The 15963-nt window shown below is 49.1% G+C and overlaps 3 protein-coding genes across 5 annotated transcripts in view; 1 reads left to right on the top strand and 2 right to left on the bottom strand.

Annotated features, from left to right (window-relative positions):
* AHNAK (AHNAK nucleoprotein) overlaps window positions 1–1708 on the top strand; it is a 91810-nt gene extending 90102 nt beyond the window's left edge. For both annotated transcript variants that reach the window (XM_024987677.2, XM_002699316.7), the window contains exon 6: window positions 1389–1708. In XM_024987677.2, coding sequence (XP_024843445.1) covers window positions 1389–1396 — 8 coding nt within the window. In that variant the 3' untranslated portion in view covers window positions 1397–1708. The remainder of the gene's footprint in view (window positions 1–1388) is intronic.
* CSKMT (citrate synthase lysine methyltransferase) overlaps window positions 1–15963 on the bottom strand; it is a 427761-nt gene that overhangs the window by 180440 nt on the left and 231358 nt on the right. The window lies entirely within an intron of this gene.
* SCGB1A1 (secretoglobin family 1A member 1) lies at window positions 11069–14686 on the bottom strand. Of its 2 annotated transcripts, none has more exons than XM_005226954.5 (3): window positions 14482–14686; window positions 12131–12270; window positions 11069–11217 (listed from the first exon to the last, which is right to left on the bottom strand). In XM_005226954.5, the coding sequence occupies exons 1-3, from the start codon at window positions 14534–14536 to the stop codon at window positions 11185–11187; spliced, it is 228 nt and encodes a 75-aa protein (XP_005227011.1). In that variant the 5' UTR covers window positions 14537–14686; the 3' UTR covers window positions 11069–11184.

Raw genomic sequence — 15963 nt, 5'->3', positions numbered from 1 at the left:
CTCGGGAAATTTCTCAAAGCCCTTGTTTCCTTGTCCGTACACAAGGGACTGCGGTACTTACCTTGTCGTCTCATTGAGAGGGTAGAACGAGGTCCTACATAGGAAGTGCTCAGCTCAGTGTCAGCCCCACAGCAAGCGCTCAGAAGAGGGTGGTGTAGAAATGTCAGAGTTTTCCCTTTACTGATTCCCTTTTAATGATTCCCTCCAACACCGTTATTATTTTAATTTTTTGGCCAGGATGCACAGCATGTGGGATCTTAGTTCTCCCAACCTGGGATTGAATCTGGACCCCTACATTGGAAGTATGGAATCTTAACCACTGGACTGCCAGGGAAGTCCCTCAACCTTCTTAAAAAGGCTTTACTCCACTAAACCATTCAACACATGTTTGGGTGGGGGAAAAAGTTATGCTAATGATTTCTTCACAAAGCGGAGATACAGAGAGAAGGGGGCAGAATCATAGTGCTTCAGTGAGGGAGAGGGGATGGAGGTTATTTTCAACCAGATTGATCAGCAGGATGGTATTATTTGTGTGGACCTTCAAAAACGGGTAGGATTTGCACCTAGAGAGAGAACCGAGGTCATTCTAAGTCAGGGGAGGGAGAAGGAGGGGGTGCCTAGAGGAGGTGGGACTGGGGGAGAGTGAGCCCACCATTTGGGTGAGTGCCTAAGATTTATGTTGAGATAGTGGAAGATCAAGTTGGAAAGGAAGACCGGTCCACCAAGAAGGCCGGACATTTTCTAGAGGAACTGATGTCGTGGAACATTCTTGAGCAGGGTGGGTGTAGGAGGAAGGTGGGGTGTGCAGACCCACATGGGAGGTGAAATCAGCTCGGCCACAGGTAGAGATGAGTGGAGGGGGTGGGACGGAAGGAGGGTGCAGGTAGATGGCAAAGGGGGAGAGAGGACTCAAGTCTGGGAGCTCCTCTCTGGCGTGTAGGAAGCAGGAAGAAAGTCGGTTTGGAGAGGATGATGAGAGGCTCCTTAATGGCTAAGACCAGAGGTCGCGCATCTCACCCCGCCCCAGTTCCTCACCACCTCCGGCCTGCTGTTGGCACGTTCTCAAGAACACACTGTCCTCTCTGGCCTCAGACTTGCTCGGGGCACCCGAAGGACAGACCCTGCCTTTCTCCGGGCTTCCTTTCTCCCCCTGCCACATGGGAACCCACAGAGGGAGGCGTGTCAAGACCAAAACAGATTCCACTGTGGAATCACTTCCAAACTGACCCCTCCCAAAGGCAAGCATTTGTTAGGATGCTCTTCCAAGGGGTGGGGGGGAACATTTTTTGTCTTCAGCCTGTGCACAGTTAACTAGAAAGCCCTCCTGATTTCGTGGGGGAGATGCAAACCATGTTTTGAATAAAAATCGCTTTGCTATTGTTTTACAGGGCTGTAGCCGAGGCCAGGAAGAAACCCGCCCCCTCCGAAGGTTGTTTTTGTGACGGTTCTTTGGAGCATTGTTCTAAAAATGGGAAATTACATATCGCTGTGCCAAAGGAAACAAACACTGCAGTTAAAGGAACACCTTCCACGAGGTGGCTGTTAGCGCCCCAGCCGGTTCTAGAGGCAGGACTGCTGAGTGCCAGCTGCTCCCGGAGCATTTCGTCACTTCCCAGGGGAGCGGGTTTGTAACCAGAGTGGGCTTTGGTGACAGGGCTTAGGTGATGGTTCCTCACTTATTTACTCAATAAACATCCTATCGAGCATCTATGCTGAGTCAGCCTTTTCACTACTCCCTTCCCGGGCGTTGTTAAAGTTACTGGGCATGTTGATGACAGGCAGCAACTGTCTGACACTATTTTTGAGAGTCAGTATCTGACTTCTGCCCCCAAGTGATGAAGACACAGACCATCAACTCCTTCTCTCCTTCCTCTCCTTTCTTTCTCCATCTTTCTTCCCTTCTCCTCTCCCCACTTTTTCTTCATTTTTGTTGTTCAGTTGCTCCGTCATGTCCGACTCTTTGTGACTCCATGGACTGCAGCACACCAGGCTTCCCTGTCCTTCCCCATCTCCCGGAGTTTCTTTATTAGTCTACACACACACACAAATCAATATTTTCAACACATCATTCAATACATTTCTTTAGGCAAAGAATTTTTCAAAGTTTAGGGTCACTGGGGTACAGTCTGAGATTGTTGTCTACAGTGTAGATATCAAAAGATAATTTTTTTTTGGTTTTGGGTTAATACTTAACATCTTCAACGTCAATGCAATTGCAGAATAGTCAGGTCTTGAAATTTATCAATCGTGAAGTGAATACATTTCAGATGGGTTTGTGGGTTCAGAGAATCCAGTTTCATTGGCCAATCTCATCTTTATGAGAGACAAGAAAGAAGAAAGGAAGAGTGAGTTTCTGATTTTGGGGAATGTGTTGATGACTTTGGTTAGAACTTCCTGCCCACAAAGTGCTTGCCTTCCTCCAACAGGTTGGCCAGAGAGTGATGGCCCTGACTTTGGGAGTCAGGGTTACCTCCCTGGCACCATTTGGTCATCAATGTGCTCCCACCGGGAAGAAGAGAGGGGGAATAAAAAGGCTCTCCATTCCTGTAATGTACTTAATCTACAGTCTTAGTTTCCGCACTGGTCTTAACTTATCCACTAGAGGAAGAGTCCAGGAGCTGAGTTTTGTTTTGCTTTTTTTTACAAAGATGTATTTTTTCTTTAAAGTTTAATTTATTTATTGTATTGTGTTTTGACCACATCAGGTCTTAGTTTTGGTGTATGGGTTCCAGAACCTGTGGGCTCTGTAGTTAAGGCACATGGGCTTAGCTGTCCTTCAGCGTGTGGGATCTTAGTTCTTTGACCAGAGTTCAAACCCAAATCCCCTGCATTGGAAGGTGGATTCTTAACCACAGGACCACCAGGGAAATCCCAGGAGCTGAGCCTTGAAGCAATCTTAAAGTTGCCAGATTTCGCAAATAACAATATTATGTTGGTCAAAAAGTTTGTTTGGGTTTTCCCATAAGACCAATGCAAGATGCCCGGTTAAATTTGAATTTTAGATAAAATAATGAATTTTTAAAAATATATATTATATATATAGCTATGTCCCAGACGTTGCATAGGGCACGGAGGACGGAGCTTGGGTCTTCAGGTGACTTTTTGGAAAGGGGAGACTAGAGTCTGGGGAGGTGGGAGTAGCATGGGTTTGTTGCCTGTTTCAATATTAATGTGTGCAGCGTGGTAATGCGGAAAGTGTCACCCGAGGAAGGAGGTCTGCCACCAGGAAGATGGTCTGTCCTGGGCTGGAAGCATTAGGACATGGGCCCTTTGCTCTCCCTTCTGCCCCATGCCCCTGGGTTGGGGGACTGATGAGAAGTGGGTTCTGGTTGCCCTTAGACAGCCCTGCCCGGGTATACCTCATGGCTCTGTAGCCTCAGGACCTGCCTGAGGGACACAGTATAAGAGTTGCATCTCCCAGGGGCGGCTGCACACTGAGCGTCCAGACTGAGAGCTGCAACCAGAAGCACTTTGGTGGAGGGACTTCCCTGGTGGTCCAGTGGTTAAGAATCCGCCTTCCAATACAGGGGATGCAAGTTCAATCCCTGGTCGGGCAACTAGGATCCCACGTGCTGCAGGGCAACTAGATAGCCCATGCAAACTATAGGCGTACCACCCTGAAAATACGAGATTTTGTCTAGAGAGCCCATTCACCACGACTAGAGAAGCCTGTGTGCAGCAACTAGAGTAGCCTATGGGCAGCCAAAAAAAAAAAAGCATGTTAGCAGGTTCATCAATCAGAGGCTAGTTAACCGAAAGGCATGCCGTCTCCTGCAGATGAGCGTCAGGAAGGTCCGGAGGCGAGTGCAGTTAGAACCGCTAAGCGTTCTTCCACCGCTCTTTCTCTCCACTCAGGACCCCCGTGCCTCCCTCTCGATGCAATCCATTTCCTTCTCTTTGGCCCAGGACATCTGGTTGGAGTTCCATGTCCTACACGACACCCACATTCGAGTCCCACACCCCAGATGACTCTCTCATCACCCTGGTGGAGTGTCGGGTGTAGCTGCATTCTTTCCTCCTAGTTAGAGACCATCTCTTAATTCATTCCCCAGAGATGGCTCACTGCATTCATTGTCTATGAATGGACCAGCCTAACCTGGAGGGCAGCTTATTTCCAAGCCTTGTCCACTGCTGTACACCCGGTGTAGGTGGGGGAAGCAGCAGGATTTGAGTCCAGAGCTCAGGCAGGGTCAGGCTCCCAGGAGGGCCTCCCAGGCTATCGAGGAGTCTGAACTTTATCCTGTAGGGGACTGTTAGCAGAGAAGGATTGTCATCAAAAGCATTGAAGATGACTCTTTGATTTTTAGCAATCGTGGGAAGTATATTGTGGACAGGGATGAGATTGACATCTTAGAGGCCATTTAGGAGGTAGGATAACGGTCTCCCAAAATGGCCATGATCTCATCCACAGAAGCTGTGAATACATTAGGTTACATGACAAAGAGAAAGGAGGGTGGCAAATGGAATTAAGGTTGCTAATCAGCTGATGCTGAGATGAAGCGATCACACTGGATTACCCGGCTGGGCCCAGAGCAGTCACAAGGGTCCATCCACATGGAAGAGGGAGGCAGAGGAGGAGGCCAGAGGGAGAGTGGAGCCTGCACCGCTGACTTTGAAGATAGAAGCAGGGGCCGCAAGCCAAGGAATGAAGGTGGCCTCTAGAAACTGAAAAAGGAAGGAAACACACTCTTCCCTGGGAGTCTCCGGAAGGAGCACAGCCTGCCAACACTTTGGGTTTTAGTCCAGTGAAATAATTTTGAATTTCTGACCTCCAGATCTGTAAGATAATACGTTTGAGGATTAAAAAAAAAAAAAACAAAAAACACATTAAGTTTGTGGTAGTTTATTACAGCAGCCATAGGAGACTAGTTCAGAGGTTATTTGCAATATCCCAGGCCGCAGAGAGCGAAGGTGTGGTACTGGGATCCGAGTAGAGAGAAGGGGGCACATTCAAGGTAAATTGAGAAAGCGGTGGACTCAGAGACCTATGGATGCATAAAGTCAGAGGTCAGGAGATCCTTCTTCTGGCCCCAGTGCCCTGAGGTCGGTCCTCATCTCCTCACTACCCATGAGATGAGAAGAGGGCCCAGGCTCTCTCCCTGGGAGCCCCTGACCGACAGCATTTCCTACCTGTGCTAGGGCTGACAGAGTATCTACATGTGTCACCAGTGTCGGAAGAGGGAATTCTAAAGGACACTTTGAGCTGAATCCCTCGAAGACACTCAGGATGCTTGGGTGCTGCAGACATACAGCTTCAGCTATTGTAGGAGTTAACTAGGTTCTTGTCATGGGCTTGGAATCCATTCCTTTGATGGGGGACAAGTCTGAGTTTCAAGGCCCTGGTTGATCCATTCTGATGCTAGCAACTGTGCATGCTTAGCTGAATCTATCTTCAGATTTATTTCCGCATATACTAAAGGTTCATAATTTGGGTTTGCTCATGGAAATATGTTGGGTGGTTAACTCTCAATGATTCATTCTCACATTGTTTCCACGTGCCCGCTGGTGTGTTCCGTAAGTGCCTGGGGAGGAACGCTCCCTAATTACACGCTGCAGAAGGCATTGTTTGTGTGGCCCTTTCATCATCAATTGATGTCTTCTTTATCATTTATCTGAAGCCACTCTGAACAACAACCACCCTATGGTGAATGACTACCCACAAAACCCCTGGCATCTGCAAGCAGCTTACTTGCATTAGCCATAAACTAGACATTATTTTACCCATATCATCTTGATAAAGTTGATGAGGGTTGGTTTTGGTTCCTCTTCCTGCCGCATGAATCATTTATAGATTTTCCTGCCAGGCTAACTTCAATCCGCTCACGTGTTGAGGGTGTAAAACTGCAGCTTTCCTACAGATCCATCAGTTTAGGCTATATATTGACACGGCAAGGGCAAGTCCTTGGATTCTGCAGTGTTGCAATTAATCTGCAATGTTGATTCTGCAACGATGGCCATGTTTAGTAATAACTACTCCTCTTCAGCTTCCTTTAAGAATAAATCTAACTGAGATTTCTCTGGTGGTCCAGTAATTAAGATTCCACACTCCCAATGCTGGGGGCAGGGGTTCGATACCTGGTCTGGAAACTAAGATCTTGCAAGTCACATGGGGTGGCCAAAAAATAAATAGTAATTGTTCTTTTGGTTGCAGGTTGTGGGAGTAATATATTTGTTTTTAAAAAATTTCTCCCAGATTCACAGTTTAGTTTATAACATGATCAGGAAATGGGGTCTTTCCTCTGGGCTTTTCAAAAGTATGAATGCTAAAAGTAATATAGTGCTAATAATACATTTCTTGCTTTTAACTTGTTTGGCTTTATTGAGATACATTTTACATTTCTTATTAAAAAAGATTTTTTTTTTACTGTATTTAATTTTAAAAACCTATTTATTTATTTGGCCGCGAGAGATCTTAGCTGCAGCATGCACGATCTTTAGCTGTGGCGTGTGGGATCTAGTTCCCAGACCAGGGATTGAACCTGGGTACCCTGCCTTTGGAGTGTGGAGTGTTAGCCACTGGACCATCAGGAAGGTTCCATGCACATTACATTTTCACTTTATACAGTTTGTGCATAATGCTTCTCAAACTCAGGAAGCTTCTATTCATTACACTGGCCTCCTTGCATTTCAGAGTTTAGCATATTCATAGTGAAAAAGGCTGATCATATAATTATATATTTATCTAACTAGGGCTGGACGCACTTCTCCTCATCCTCTTTCTTCAAATGTAAAAATCCTTCTTAGCTTGAGGTCTGTTCAAAGATAAGCCACGGCCCCAGTGTGGCCAGGCAGAAAAGAAAAAAAAGACAAAAAAGAATCCCATGACATTCTTTCATTTCTCTAATTTTTTTCTGCTTTCCCGAAACATGAGTCACACAGATATGTGCTCTTTCTGTGGCTGTGATCAGTTCATCTTGCATTCTGCTCTTTTAAAACTGAATGTACATTTCTGTGTGCTGACAGCTCGAATTCTTGGGATCGCCTACATTTGCAGCCCCTCTGAGGTGGAGACTCTCCCTGCCATATAATTGGACTTCCTTTTATCCCCAGATACCTGCTGTATTTGCCCTAGGTAAATATTTCCCTAGTTCTGAACAGGTAATTAAAATTCTGAACCTTTTATGGCCCTGGATCCTTATCTGCTTGAACAACACTCGCCTAGGTGGATGGCTCACTGGAGGCCAAGGTATGTGAGTTAAAGATGACCTGGATGCAAAGGAACTGGAGGGACTCAGCAGTGGGGGAGAGGGGAGGCAGGAGGCTCACCACCCCCAAGGAGGCCCCACCCTCTACCAAGAATCTCTTCTGGAATTGCCAGTCCCCCTGACCTGCTCTGGAATTTTTACAATCACAGGCCGTCCTCTGTGGCAGATAGTGAGGGAGGGGTGGGGTGGCTATAGTCTGAGTGTGTGTGTGTGTGTGTCTGCATAAGCAGGCACGTAGGTGCATATTTTGGGGGGGTAGGTGGACATTTTTCATCAGCGTCATTTCAGTTAATAGCTCAGGAAATTCCTGCCTTTGGGATCCTTCTCTCTACTGTAGGGCAGGGGTTGGGGGTCTGGCCTTGAATCTGGATTGTGTGAGGAAGAAATGAGAAATTGCAGAAATGCTTGCCAGGGAGTAAGCAATCAATAAAAGTAATTATTAGGTTGCTTGAGATGTTAAAAAAGGTGGACGGAGGTCAGAGGACCCGCTCCACTAGCGCCCGGGGCTCCTCTGTACCTTCCGGACCATCTCACGTTCTAGATTCAGCTGGACTCGCCCTCGCAATTGTTCGGGAAGGGAATTATTACTAATTCCAGAAGAGCTGACACATGCCTGGCAGGGTTCAGCGGGCAGCAACTTTGTATGACTGCCCGTTTTTCCTCAGAATTCTTATTAAAAAAAACACAACAAAATCCTGAAAAATCAAGTTAAAGCAATCACAGTTGATACAAAAAAACAAAAAACAAAAAAAAAACCCAAAACACTAAACCTAGAAAGGAACTGCGTTTCATCACGTGTCCCGCGGATTGAGCCAGGCTGCGTGGAGCTGCAGCGCTCAGAAGCCCCGACCTGGACACCTTGGTAGACACTGCCCCCTAGTGGCCATGATGGCGCCAGCTGCTGAGGGCGCGGAAGGCGCGTCCCCGCGGGACCACTTAGCTTCTTGGAAAAATCCGAACAGATTTCTCTCTGCAACCCTCTCGTTCCGTGCCCTCTGCGGATGCCCTCTCTATTCCCGCTTTCCCTGTGCGCGTCCTCCACTTTCATTCAATATCTGGGGATCGTGTGGCCGGGTCAGGGACCGATTGCCCCGGGACAGGGGGTGTTGGGAGGGTGTTTATATCCACATGGGACTCACGTTTAGGATGAGTTCTAGTCTTGCCTATTTTGGTGTAGGGCGATTTTTTTTTTTTTCTTTTGAGGGGGTGCACCAGAGGGCATGTGGGATCTTCGTTTCCCGACCAGGGATGGAACTGGCGTCCCCTGCATTGGAGGCACTACATTTTTTTTTTTTAATAAATAAATATTTATTTATTTTAATAAATATATTTATTTGGCTGTGCCAGGTCTTAGTGGTGGCATGTGGGATCTTGGTCTTTACTATGGCATGTGGAATCTTTTATCTGTGGCATGTAAACTTTTAGCTGTGGCATGTGGGGGTCTATCTAGTTCCCTAACCAAGGATGGAACCCAGGCCACTTGCATTGGGAACTCAGAGTTTTAGCCACTGAACCACCAGGGAAGTTCCTAGGGTGAATTTTTACAGCGACTGTCAACAGTTTCCAGCAGTTAATGCTGTGTGGCCTGTGCAAAGGCCCTGAGGTAGGAAGAGGCTTGGCAGCTTGGTTTTTAAAAAACAAAAAGAACTGCAGGCCAGCGGGGTAGACTGCAGAAAGGGAGTGAGCAGTGGGGAGGATGGGAGATGAGAACCAGTGATGGGTGCATTTTGCATTTGCAGTTGATGAGAAGAGTGTGGGGAAGCTTTGAAGAGCTTGACTTGATTGGAGTGGGGGAGAGGCTGTGGAAGGGGCTTTTCACACTGGTCCCCTCCATGCCCCTGCCTGATCGTCCTCCTGTTCCCCTTCTGCCTCTGGCTGCCTCCCCCATCTCCTCCAGTCCCACCTGTCTCTGCTCAGACCTTGAGCCAGGGGATTCCTGGGCTGGCCTGTCCACGCTACTCTTTTTTTTTTTTTTTAATTTATTTGGCTGCATCAGGTCTTCGTTGCTCCACAGCTTTCGAGGTCTTAGTTCCCTGACCAGGGATGGACCCTGCATCCCCTGCTTTGCAAGGTAGATTCTTAACCACTGAACCACCAGGAAATCCTGTGTCCACGCTACTCTTGCTTACGTCACTCCCTTTTTTTTCTTTTTTCCAAACAAATTTTACCTATGTATTTATTTTTGTCTGTGCTGGATCTTCGTTGATGCGAGGGTTTGCCTCTAGCTGTGGTTCTTGGAATTCTCACTGTGGTGGCTCCTCTTGTTACAGAGTGCAGGCTCCAGGGCACGTGGGCTCGGTAGTTGAGGCTCCCGGGCTCCAGAGCACGCATTCAATAGTTGGGGTGCGTGGGCTTAGTTACCTTGCAGTATGTGGGATCTTTCTGGATCAGGGGTTGAACCCGTGTCTCCTGCATTGACGGGCAGATTCTTTACCACTGAGCCACCAGGGGAGCCCCCTCCCTTTATTTCTTTTATGCTTTTAGCACAGGTTTACCTATCTGTCTGTCTGCTTCTTTGTTGATTTTCGGGAGGCTGGCGATCTTCCCCATCAGGTCACCGGCTCCCTGAGACCAGAGGCCGCCATTGTCTTCACTCTGCTCTACTTGGGTCTCAGTGTGGTTGTGCACTGAGCAACCGCTTCATGCGTATTTGCTGGGTTATGAAATCTGCTCCCGGCTTCCTCAGAGCCCCGAGGGCCACCATGAATACATGGCAAGTGCCAGTAAATACCTGAGGATTGATTTCATGCAAGAAGGAAGGGGGTGGCCGATTCGCTTTTTGAGTGAAAGTTGGCTGGATGCGGACTCAAGGGATGGCGGGAGGTCGGCGCAAGGGCAAGTCAGAGAAGGGCTTTGGGGTCAAATAAGAGCACCATTGCCAGTGGGCAGCAGTCACTAGGTGCTGACCAGCCTGACCCCCTCCCACCCACTCTCCACTAGCCTTTTGGGGACAGAGAGTGACGTGAATGGACGGCTTGACCCATAAGCCTCTGCAGTTTCAGCCTGGAAATAGGATGTCCTCATCAGGATGGCTGATAAAGGATGTAGAAAATGCACGAGAGGAGGGGTTCTGCTTGAAAAAATAGTTTGAGAATTATTTCATGCAGCAAATGTGAAGTAAGCGAAACACTTAACCTACCCTCTCTGGGGACGCCCCCCAGACTCTGTCTGTCCTCAAAGTCCCCCCCAAGGACCCTGGATCCCTAATCAAGGGATTGAACCTGCTCCTCCCTCCAGCCTTTGTTTTCGAAGTTTCTTACAGGAATCGGATCCTTCTATAGGTGGGAAGAGACCATCTGCGCTGGCTGTGATTTGCAGACTGTCACAGGGCCAGCCAGCCCCTCAGAGCACCGTACTGCTCTGTCAAAATGCTTCAAAGATCCACCATTTATCTTTGGGAGATGGAACTCTCTGGAAAACTCCATCTCTGTTTGCGGTTATGTCTGGGTAGCATAATCACTTTAAATATTTCTTTTTCAACCCAAGAGCGGGATCCCAAAGGGCTTGGAAGAAACAGAACGCTGAATTTCATTACTAAATGGATGGGGGTTGGAAGGTCAGCCTGAGGTCAGCTGCCACCATGTCTAACGTTCCCCACCCCCGACACCCCCACCACCCCCACCGTTCCCTGTAGGTCAGGTTTGAGCAAGGCCCTGGGAATGGTTCCAGGCTGGCTCTCTGCCCGGGGAAAGGAGTATGTGCTAGAAGCTGGTCTGGCCATCTGTGGACTGGAAGTGAGACAAGGCCTGGACTCTTGGGGATGCGTTTCCACGGCCACTGCCTTTCTTTTGGCTCTAATCTTACCCCAGAAGCGGCACACCTTTCATTCTAGCAGGTGAATAAAAAAGGCGGGGACACAGATGAGATGCTTGCTTGTACTTTATTGCAGGAGTCAGGCAGGGCTGGTGGGGATGGAGTGAAAGGAGCATCCGGGGAGTGGCAGGGGCCTCGGCAGGTGGAGATCTTCAGCTTCTGAATCCTAAGCACACTCTGGGCTTTGTATTATTTTCATCTAAAACAAACAAACAAAATCCCCAATACAATAGTGAATGAAAATGTCAAAGCCAGACCCAGAAACTTTAATATCATCTAAGAGCTTCAGTATTTGTGGGAGGAGCTAAGCTTGGATTATTTCTCAGAAGCTTCTCTAGTTTTAATTTTTTTAATTAAATTTTTTTTTTGGCCACCCTGACTAGGGATTGAACCCATGCCCCTTGCAGTGGAAGCTTGGAGTCTTAACCACTGGGCTGCCAGGAGGGTCCCTCAGGAGCTTCTTTAAAAAAGATAAGATGGCTGTGCCTGCTTCCCCAGGGACATTTGCACTGTGATTCTCCTTTCTGGATTAGAAAAGTGTCCCCAAAGTAGGGACTTCTCAGGTGACATAGTGGTAAAGAATCTGCCTGCCAATGCAGGAGACAAAAAGATGTGGGTTTGATCTGTGGGTTTGGAAGATCCCCTGGAGAAGGGATAGGCTACCCACTCCAGTATTCTTGGGGCTTCCCTGGTGGTTCGGATGGTAAAGAATCTGCCTTCAATGCGGGAGACCTGGGTTCGATCCCTGGGTTGGGAAGATCCCCTGGAGAAGGGCATGGCAACCCCTTCTAGTATTCTTGCCTGGACAATCCCCATGGACAGAGGAGGCTAGTGGGCTACAGCCCATGGGGTCACAAAGAGTTGGACATGACTGAGTGACTAAGCACAGCAGAGCACCAGTATTCTTGCTTGGAAAATTGCATGGGCAGAGGAGCCTGGCAGGCTACAGTCCATGGAGTTGCAGAGTTGGACATGACTGATCAGCTGAGCATGCACGCATGCCCCGAAGTGGATGACACTGCAGCCCAGGGATGCGGGCAGCAGTTGTGGAGGGAGCCGTGTACCAGGAGCTCTAACATGCTGTCCTTGGCCTTCGGGGAGAGGGTGTCTACCAGCGTCTTCAGCTGACTTGTTGCCTCTTTCATGTCTTCGTCAGGGCTGAAAGGTTCCAGGGTAGCCTCAAAGCTGGAAGGTGTTCCGGCAATGAGGTTTCCCAAGACATACAGAAGGCTGGGGCAGACCTCTGTGGATGCTGAAGAACAGAGAGGAGAGAGCCCCTGTATCCATGCCCGTGTCTAGACTGGCCAGCTCCCTGCCGGGGCCTGACCCAGATGCACACAGCTGGGCCTGTCCACAAGAGCTAGTGGCCCTCTTACCCCCAGCCTGGAGGGTGACACTCCAAGCAATTGGCTCTTTGGCGCCAAGTGGATGCCTTCTGGGTTGTGGCCAGCTTTTTGTGGCTTGCCTGAGCCTTCCTTGCGCGTCCTGGGTTGCAACGGGCAAGGTGCTACCAGCTCTTAATCTTAGAGTTCCAGGCGGAGCTCTGAGAATAGAAGCTGCTGATCTGAGTTTTTTTTTTTTTGGTGTGGTGTGTGGGGGCTGGGGAGAAGCCACAAAGGATTTTGGCTCTCACCGGAAACATGCCTCTTACTGATGGTTAGTGATGGTCTGAGCCCACGTGACAAAGTCAGGCTCTGGCAGGAAGAGGCACTTGTACCCGCCAAGCGTGAGCCCCCGAGCCTGGCCCGGAAGGGACATCCGCTGTGAGTGCTGGGCCTGTAGGCTCATCCACCCGCAGACACACCTCTGCCCCTATTCCTAGTCCCACCCCCATGTTCCTTTCATCTGAGGGCGCCCCCTTTCATGCTCTCTTTTTAGGTCCCTGCCCCCAGGATCATGGGGCTTCCCAGGTAGCTTAGTGGTAAAGAATCTGCCTGCAATGCAGGAGATTGCAGGTTCGATCCTTGGGTCTGGAAGATCCCCTGGAGAAGGAAATGGCAACCCACTCTAGTATTCTTGCTTGGGAAATCCCCTGGACAGAGGAGCCTGAGGGCTACAGTCTATAGGATTGCAAAGAGTCAGATACGACTTAGCAACTAAACAACAACAATCCCGGGATCATGGGGAGAATCACCATGCCCAGCTCTCTGTTTGCCCTGTCTTCCCATTGAGTCTTAAATCCCTGTCCTTGACTTCGTCACCTTGTGTGCAAACTCCCTTTCCTGAACTCCGAGGTTCCACCCAAAGTGGTCACTCCAAGTCAGACCCTCTCCAGAACTTAGATCCCTGTTTTGCAACTTACTGTGTCATCAGGCAAGTTACTTTATCTTTCTGTAGCTCAGTTTTCTCATCTGAAAAATGGGGGATAATGTCCCCACTTCACAGAGTTGTTGTAAGAATGGAAAGAGATAATATGTGAACGAGATTCAGCACAGGGATGGGCACAGATAAACCTTAGAGCTTATTACCGGTATTATATGTGCACACACACGGACATACAAACACATCCCAGACCCACCACCTACGTATTTCACCCTGTCTTGGTGGGCTGCACCTGGCGCTAAGATCTTCTAATTAACGTACATTTCAGTCCAAATGATGTTACTTCCCCTTTAAAACAGGCATCTCTGCACCGTACTTGTTCCTGCTGCCTCTTGGTCTCTGTTTCCCAACTCCCCCGCCACTCCCCAAGGTCATAAAACTTCTCTCTCTTTTTCTTAGGGAACTTTGAAAGTGAAGGAGTTGGAATGTGTTTACATTTTTTTGTTGTTGTTGTAGGAGTAGAAGAGACAGATAGGGAGTAAAAAGCAGCCAAGTAACCCAGTTCCCAAAAGATCAGGGGCTTCGAGGAAGATGGATCCACATCCCCTGCCCCATCACTCTCCTCTTCATGACAGCTGCAACTCTTCAGAGACTCCTAATCCTTTTTGCAGAGGACAAAAAAATGTTTAGAAATCTCCATTCTGAGTTGGCAGTTTCCAAAGGGAAGAACCCTATCTAGAATATTCTTCTCTGCCCAGAATGGGAGACCTTGCCTGGGGTTGGGTTTCTTTGGAAGCCATGAGGCTCCTTCCAGCCCCTTTGGCTAGCAGGGTGATGTGTTGACCTCAAACCTGGAGGTCTCTTGGCATCTCGGGGTCTGTCCAGTCCTGGGCTTTGGGGAGCTTGTTAGTTACTCCTGTTCTGCTGGTCACTGTGTCTAGGTGGGATCTTCTCCATCTCTGCACTTCTGAGGTTGTTGGATATGGAAGATGGGGTCTTTTACATGTTTCATCACAGCCTCAGGGCTCTGCCTAAATTCCTAAGATGGGCTTGTTTGCCAGACCCAGCTTCCTGGCTGGAAGTCAGTATTCCCAGGCTCTCCCAGCAGCCACACAGAGAACATGGACAGCTGCCCCCTCTCCTGGGCAGTGCTGGGAGAGTTGCTGAGGCTGGCTTGGGGTGGAGGACTCTGGATACTTACCAGGTCTGCAGAAGAGAGTCAGGGTGACCAGGACGATGGCGATGGTGAGCTTCATGGTGGGCAGGAGGCTGGTGGGGGAGGCTCTGGCCCTGTCTCTGGATCTGGTCTCATGGGTGATGTGCCCACTGGGATACCTTCTTATACTCTCTTGCAGTGGGGAGGGCAGGGCATGGGATCCACTTACGGGATCACATTGTTTACTTGGGCATCAGCTCGGTGGAAAAAGTAAATATTCTCGTTTCTCAACCCAGTTTCTGTCCCCAGTGAAACAGAGCTCACACAATGGGCCACCTGGGCGAGGGGAACCAGAGTCTAACGTGGAGGCAGTGAGAGTGCCTGAGTCATAGGTTTTGGAGAGCTGGCCGCCTTTGCTTCTCCCTTCGGACCTGAGTGCTGGGCAGTGCAGATGGACAGACAGCAGAGCCCGCCTGATCCTATCGTCCCAGGAGAAACTGAGGCCCAAGGCCCCGTACCAGTGGCGGTGACAGGACTAAGACTGGGGTTTCCTGATACTCCAACGGGCTCTGCTCCAAGGAAGTGGCTGGACTTCAAGCCTCTGGAGTCATGCGGTCCAGAGTGTCTTGTGGTCAGACTTGGGCGAGACCCTGGACTGAAGCACGTTGACAGATTAAGTTCTCCAGAAACCTAATGCCCAGGTCGGGTTGGAGGACGCACTGTGCCAGCCGGGTCTGGAGTCCTGCCTTCCTGATGACAAATCCATGGGCGCTTCAGGCCTCATAGCACTTGACCTCTTCATGGCCTTAACCTCTCACCATTTCCTTCTTGGATTGTTCTCTCTCCTGTGCTCCCACGACTCTCTGCTTTCCTGTTTTCCTCCCTGGCCATCCTTGTTCTTTGAATGTTGATTCTTTATTGACCGAGCTCCTGTGTTGGTGGCTCCAGGCTGTGACCGTGGCCCCTTCTGACACCATGTCAGTGGCAGCCTCCTTTCTTCTCCAAAGCCTGTGCCTTAGAACACAGGCCTCCCCGACTCAGAGTCACCTCCTAAATGACCTTCTGCCTCCTGGCTCTTCCTCCTTGGCCATCCTGGGAAAGGCCACTAGAATGATCTGTTTAAAGTCTGCTTATCGTATCCTCCTCCTTCTTGAAACACTTTTAAAGCTGCCTTGGGCGGATGCGATAAAATTCAAGTGCAACTTATGAGGCCCTTGTCCACTGGCCCTTGCTTACCATTTGAATCTCATTCCTCTGCTCTTCTGCGTGGAATCTTTTTTCTTTTTTTTCCCAGAATAAATTCGATAACAGAATTGTGGACTTTTCAGTTTACTTATCAAACTGCTGCTGCTGCTGCTGCTAGGTCACTTCAGTCGTGTCCAACTCTGTGCGACCCCATAGACGGCAGCCCACCAGGCTCCTCTGTCCCTGGGATTCTCCAGGCGAGAACACTGAAGTGGGTTGCCATTTCCTTCTCCAATGCATGAAAGTGAAAAGTGAAAGTGAAGTCGCTCAGTTGTGTCCGAC

This window comes from Bos taurus, chromosome 29 (genome assembly GCF_002263795.3).
Source record: "Bos taurus isolate L1 Dominette 01449 registration number 42190680 breed Hereford chromosome 29, ARS-UCD2.0, whole genome shotgun sequence".
Taxonomy (NCBI): domain Eukaryota; kingdom Metazoa; phylum Chordata; class Mammalia; order Artiodactyla; family Bovidae; genus Bos; species Bos taurus.
Note: the sequence above shows the minus strand (reverse complement) of the source record. Positions and strands in the feature narration are given on the sequence as shown.

What these genes read in the sequence shown, in the direction of transcription:
- SCGB1A1 (XM_005226954.5), bottom strand. Translation starts at nt 14,536, where the DNA reads ATGAAGCTCACCATCGCCATCGTCCTGGTCACCCTGACTCTCTTCTGC. An exon ending in GACTCTCTTCTGCAGACCTG is followed by an intron (nt 12,271 to 14,481) that starts GTAAGTATCCAG and finishes TCTGTTCTTCAG; the next exon opens with CATCCACAGAGGTCTGCCCC. An exon ending in CAAGTCAGCTGAAGACGCTG is followed by an intron (nt 11,218 to 12,130) that starts GTAGACACCCTC and finishes TGTTTGTTTTAG; the next exon opens with ATGAAAATAATACAAAGCCC.